We start from the raw sequence: 6,000 nt of genomic DNA, 5'->3' as shown, positions 1-6,000 counted from the left end.
TCCGAAACCGAAAGCGGAGGCCGGGCGGGGGCGGGGGCGGCGCGGCGCCGGGCGGGGGCGGGGGCGGGCCGGGCCCGGGGCCGCCCTTCCCGGACTTCGCGCCCCGCTCGCCGCCCGCCGCGGCCGCCGCGCCGGGGGCTGGAGCGGGGGCGGCCGTCCGCGCGCCCCGCCGGCCCCGGGCCGCGCACGCCGGCCGCCTCGGCGGCGCCTCCTTAAGAAGCGCCGCGACTTCCCCCCTTTTTTTGTTACATTGTAGCAGCGGAAAGAATGTCGGAGAGGGCCGCGGATGACGTCAGAGGGGAGCCGCGCAGAGCGGCGGCGGCGGCGGCGGCGGCGGGAGGAGCAGCGGCGGCGGCCGCCCGGCAGCCCCAGCCCCCGCAGCCCCCGCAGCCCCCGCGGCCGCCGCGGCCGCCCCCCGCGCAGCAGCAGCAGCAGCGGCCGCCGCCGCGGGCCCGGCCCGGGGAGAGCTCCGCCTCGGCAGCCACAATGGCGACCGTCGGGGAGCGCGGCTCCCTGCCCAGTCCGGAGGCGATGGCGGGGCAGCCCTGGAGCCACTGGCTGGACGCCGCCAAACTTCCCGGCAAGGACGGTGAGGCCCCGCCCCGCCCCCGGGCCCCGGGCCCCCCGGGAGGGCGGCCGCGGCGGGAGGGCGGCCCCGGGGGGAGGAGGGCGGCCCCCGGCCCCGCGCCGCGCTGACCCCGCGCCGGCCGCCGCGGCCGCTCTCCCGCTCTCTCGTAGGGGCCGAGCCGGAGGAAAGTTGGAAGGAGTTTGGGAAGAACCGCGAAGTGATGCGGCTGTGCCGGGAAGGTGAGTGCGGGCGCCGGGCGGGCGGGCGCGGGGCGCCGGCACCTGAGCCTCCCGGGGGACCCCCGGGGCGGCCGCGGGGCGCTCCGGCAGGTGCCGGCCGTGACCCCGGGGCCCGGGCGCGGGCAGCCGCCGCCTCCCCGAGAAAGCCCCGGGCCGGAGCGGCCCCGCGGGGCGGGGAGGGAGCGGGCAGCGGGCCGGGCCGGGCCGGGCCGGGGGCTGCCCCGAGCCGCACCCCGCTCCTCCGCGGCTGTTTGAGCCTCGCGCCGCCGCCAACCCCCGACGGGCCCGACGGACGGCGGCGCCCGGGAGCCCGGGGCCCCTAACGCCGGCCCCCGCCGCCGCCGGGAGCACAGCCTGGGCTGGGCCGCCCCGGGAGTCCGGGCCAGCCCCCGGAGTCCGGGCCAGCAGGGCCCAGGCGCCCCGGGCCGGCGCAGACCCCCTCGGTCCGCCGGCTGCGGCTCCGTCCTGCCCAGGCCGAGCTTGGCCCCCTCGGGGGCACACGGGGCAGGCGGGAGGCGCCTCCCCCCGGGACAGGTGTGCCTCCTTGGGCCGGCCTCAGCCCCTGCGGCTCCGCTCCGCCTCGGGCCGGGCCCGGGCCCCAGAGCTGCCCCGCGCCGCGCCAGGGCTGTGCGGCCGGCAGAAGGGAGCCGGGGGTCAGCAGCGGCCCAGAGGGGTGGGAGAGGGCGGCCCGTCTGCTGAGCTCCCCCCTGTGACAGATGCCAGGCCCTAGAGGTCAGAGGAAAAGGGACAGTACTCCCTGCCGTCGGGGAGAGGAACGAGCGGGTTCCACAGAGCCAACCGCAAGAGATGGGGAGAACCAGCACGGGGGGAGGCCCTGGCGTTGGGGGGGGGTCAGGAAAGGCTTTGGGGAGGAGGTCCACAAATCAGGGATTCGGGATTTGGTATAGCAGCTGGACAGGAAGCCGGGAGAAGGGAACCTCATTAGAAATGACTACATGTCATATGCTCAGAGGCAGCATATGAAGGGAAGGCAGGAGACATCCCCAGTGGGTCCACCAAGAGCTTTCCTGGGGAAAGAGGGTAAAACTTAACTTCTGCTAGTCTCAGAGTTCTGCTTTGTTCATTCACATTAACCCTTTTCCTCCGCATCTCACCTCTCGCCCTTTATCCAAACTAGCTGTAGTCATCAAGTGGCTTGTTTAGGACTTAGGAGCCATTTCTGTTCCTTTTCTTGCCGTGCTCAAAGTGGTTTCAATCTAGCCTTTATTTTTTACATTGTAACTCTTAACATAGTCTACAATGTTACATAGTAATAGTACATATATAATGGTTTTTGCAGAAATTATCTTAGTGACATTTTTGTGTTTATACAAATAAGCTGTAAAGAAAAGCTATTTGTTCTTGAATTGTTTTAAAAAACAAGGATAATTCATGAATTTTGTGTCAATTATCTTTAGATGCAGTTAATAGGAATAACATTAATCCTAGAATAGTAGAGTAAGAAAGAAGATTCCACATAACCTCACTCTCTTATTGTCCATTTGAGGAAGCTCCCAGGGTTCTCTAAAAGTGAGCGACTTGGTCCAGTGAACTCAGTCGCTAAACTAGAAGTAAAGGCTCCCTCAAAGCTGCACACTGACTTAGAATATCACCAATCACCACTATCTATTTTCCATTATGTTTTTGTTTTGCTAAATATTTCCCAGTTCCTATTCCTGTGGACTCATGGGCTCTCTGACTAGATTACAAATGAGAAAAAGAAAACTCAGAGGTTAAATAATTTGGCTGAGATTAAACCAGGCTTTGAATCCAGTTTCAGCCATTCCAAAGTGAGTATTGGTCCTCTGTCAGCATGTGTTTATAGGCGACTTTCATGAGATCTTGGACCCACCTCCATGTCCTTGGTGAGTTGTTCATGCTGCCATCTTGATGAGTCTGTACAGATCTCTCAAAATGAAAAGGATTGAACGATTCCCTTAATGATTACTTTTGACCTTTTCCTTTGATTGGGATGTCCTATTCTTTAATGGCCCACCAGGAGAGGAATGGTTTGAATTCTTGACCCTTTTTTCATCCTGTTGTGAGTCAGAGAAAATGGGCCCTATCTGAACCATCCTCATGGATGGATCCCACCTTAATTCTAGGTAAGACCTCTGCTGGAGTTGGAGGCTCTCTTCAACCACTGGGGGTGGGGGGGCTTCGCTTTGCCTCCCAGGCTGAACTCTGGCTCAGCACTGTCCATGAGCACGGGCTTTTCCTATGGGACTGAGGCAGAAGGGCAGCAGCCAAGTGTGAAACTCAGATTTTAATTTGCCTCTCACAAATTAATAGGGACAGAATTGAGCCAAGGGCAAAACAAGCACCAGTAGCGGAACACTTGAGATAGCAAGTTAGAACTAAAAAAACGGGGGAAATCTCTAGGTCGATGGGCAACCTCTAGAAAGAGGTAGGCTGGATGGGGCTGCAGGAGGGGTGAGGCCAACTGCTGGAAGACTTGCCTTGTCTGTCCTTGTTCTCCTAGCACCTGTCCCTGCCATCTACTTGTCTCCTTTGAGGCAGACCTGTTAATAGAGGGGTATAGCAAACTCCTTGGGGAGAAGAGCCTCCCCACCCCAAGTTAACCCTAGAGACAGTTTATAGTCTTGCTGGCATATTATAGCCTGGAGATCTTCAGTTCCTCAAGAACAGAGTAGCTTCTTGGGGACAGACTGACCAACTGGACTGAGGTGGCTCTGATTTGGAGGCTTCTCTCTCTCTCTCTCTCTCTCTCTCTCTCTCCCCTGCTCTCCCCCTCTCTCCCCCTCCACCTCTCCTCCCCACCCCTTTTGTTTTTTGAGACAAACTGGTTGACTTACATTTTTTTAAAACAAGTGTATTGCTTTGAGGAGGGGAGCAAGTCAGCTCCTTTTATCTCAGGTGCCCATATACATTACAGCCTGAGCCCTAGACAGTTGGTAATTATTGCTGTGGCGTGAGTGGGCAGCTTTCTGTCGCTGACTGTATTTTACCTTCTCCCTGGGTCTGAGTGCTCATCAGTGAGATTCAGACAATCCTAGAGGGCCCAAGGATTTCATTCTTTGCTTAAAAGAGCATCCACTACAACTCTTGTTAATCTTTTCCTCATCTGCATCATTCTTAAATGTTAGAATTTACTCCATTTTGTTTTTAAATGAAAAAAATCTGTGAAGGAGGGTAATGCTTTGATTTAGGCTTTTGGATTGGGCAAACCAACCAATCTCTCAACCCTCTTCTTCTCCCTTCTTTACCGCCATGATCCTAGAATAAAACCCTGTGCCATCCAGTCTATGTCTTTCATTGTCATTGATCTAAAGTTGAACCTTCTGGGATTAGGACAATTAAGATTACTTTGAGTACTACTCACATTTTTGTATTTCTTTATTTTTTATTTTAAGGCAATGGGGTTAAGTGACTTGCCCAGGGTCACACAGCTAGGTAATTATTAAGTGTTTGAGGCCAGATGTCTGCATTCAGATTTGAATTCAGGTCCTAACTCCAGGACTGGTACTGTATCCACTGCATCACCGAGTTGCCCTATTGCATTTAATATAATAATAATATAATAGGAAAAAGTTATGGATGGGTTTGCATTTGTATTCTTTCAATCTTTTGCCTTTCTTTTTGATATTTTATATTATTTTTCCAATTACATGTTATGAAGGTTTTCCAACATTCATCCACTTGCATATTTATAAGTTACACCTTTTTCCACTACCCTCCCCTCAGTAGTGAACAGTTTGGTAAAAGTTGTACATGTACATTTGTGTTTAATATGTTTACATATTGGTCATTTTGTATATGAGGAATTAGAACTAAGGGATCTTGCATTAAGTTTTTTTTTAAGACAATGGGGTTAAGAATGACTTGCCCAAGGCCACACAGCTAGGTAATTATTAAGTGTTTGAGGCCAGATTTGAACTCAGGCCCTCCTGACTTCAGGGCCGGTGCTCTAGCCACTGCACCACCTAGCTGCCCCTCTTGCCTTAAGCTTTGAAGAAAGTTGTGCCCTTCCACAGATGCCTCTCGACTCTTCTTTTATTCTAATAGCTGAATCTGTGTCCTGGTGATTGAACTGAAAGGGCCTGCAGAGTCCTGAGCTAAGGGGAAGGCCGTAGCTTTTGTGGTAGTCCTTGGGCTCAGATCTGGGCATTTCCCAGGTTCACCTCACCACGTTTTCCCTTTGGGTCTTCACACCTCCACAGATTGATTCCTCTAGCCAACCCGCCATCCCAGCACAATAGCCAAAGTATGGGGCTATCTTGTCGCTTGTTCCTGTTGTTTGCAGTTTGTCAGCCCTATCATGGAAATAGTAACTAATGATTTTTTTTTAATCTAAAAGTAGAGATAGTCAGCCTCTTTTTGTTCTGGATTGTGTGCTCAAGCTTTTCAAATGCGTTATATAATACGATCATGGACTTCAAGATGAAAAGAACTTCAGAGCTAATATGATCTAGCCCATGCCTTTTGCAAAGGAGGAAACTGAGTCCCAGGGAGATGCTCTTTGCCCAAAATTTTACAGGTATTAAGGGGTAAAACTAAGGTTTAGACCTAGGTTTTTTTGCGGGGAGGAGATTTCCCTATTTTTAAGCCCCCAAGGACAGTGCTTTTTTATTAATTTGGAGGGGAGGAAGCAGTGTATATTTTTAAAAATAATTTTTTCTTGATATATTTTGTTTTCCTGTCTACCTTTATTTCCCAACATATTCCTCCCTTTCTATAAAAGCAACCTTTTCAACAAAGAATGGGGTGGGGTGGGGGTTTCATTATTGCCCAACAAGGTAAAGATATCTGACTTAGGAATTGTTACATCCCCTTCTTCCCCTGACCTCTAACCTACAGAAAAGCTGGGGGTACCAGGGCTCACAAAATGGAATTGATTTGAAAAATTAAAAAAAAAATGAATCAATGGAAGCTAATGTGTCAGCAGATGGCAGACAAAATCATTCAGGATTTATCACATTTGGAAAGTGTTTCTAAAAAGAAAGGGAGAAGTGGAATTTTCCCCACTTAAATAGCATTTTAGCACTGGATTACCTCTAATCACATTGATATTCAGAATTTACAGCAGCATTTCCAAAGTAAATGTAGCCAGTCTGATTATTGGGATATTTTTCGATTGAAGTTCTATGCAAAAAAATCAGGTTTTGAATTTAGCCGATTTTAACAGTTGGAGTCTCAGTCACTGTACTTTGGGAAGCTAGGCAGAGGGTTCCA

The 6,000-nt window shown here is 52.5% G+C and overlaps 1 protein-coding gene across 1 annotated transcript in view; it reads left to right on the top strand.

Moving 5' to 3' along the window:
- The first annotated feature begins 260 nt into the window (after nucleotides 1-260).
- The window catches only part of ATXN7 (ataxin 7), an 88,139-nt gene continuing 82,399 nt past the window's right edge, over nucleotides 261-6,000 (top strand). The window contains 2 exon segments of the mRNA XM_074198822.1: nucleotides 261-589; nucleotides 739-807. Coding sequence (XP_074054923.1) covers nucleotides 268-589; nucleotides 739-807 — 391 coding nt within the window. The 5' untranslated portion in view covers nucleotides 261-267.

The sequence above is a fragment of the Macrotis lagotis genome, chromosome 8, assembly GCF_037893015.1.
Source record: "Macrotis lagotis isolate mMagLag1 chromosome 8, bilby.v1.9.chrom.fasta, whole genome shotgun sequence".
NCBI classification, from domain to species: domain Eukaryota; kingdom Metazoa; phylum Chordata; class Mammalia; order Peramelemorphia; family Peramelidae; genus Macrotis; species Macrotis lagotis.
Note: the sequence above shows the minus strand (reverse complement) of the source record. Positions and strands in the feature narration are given on the sequence as shown.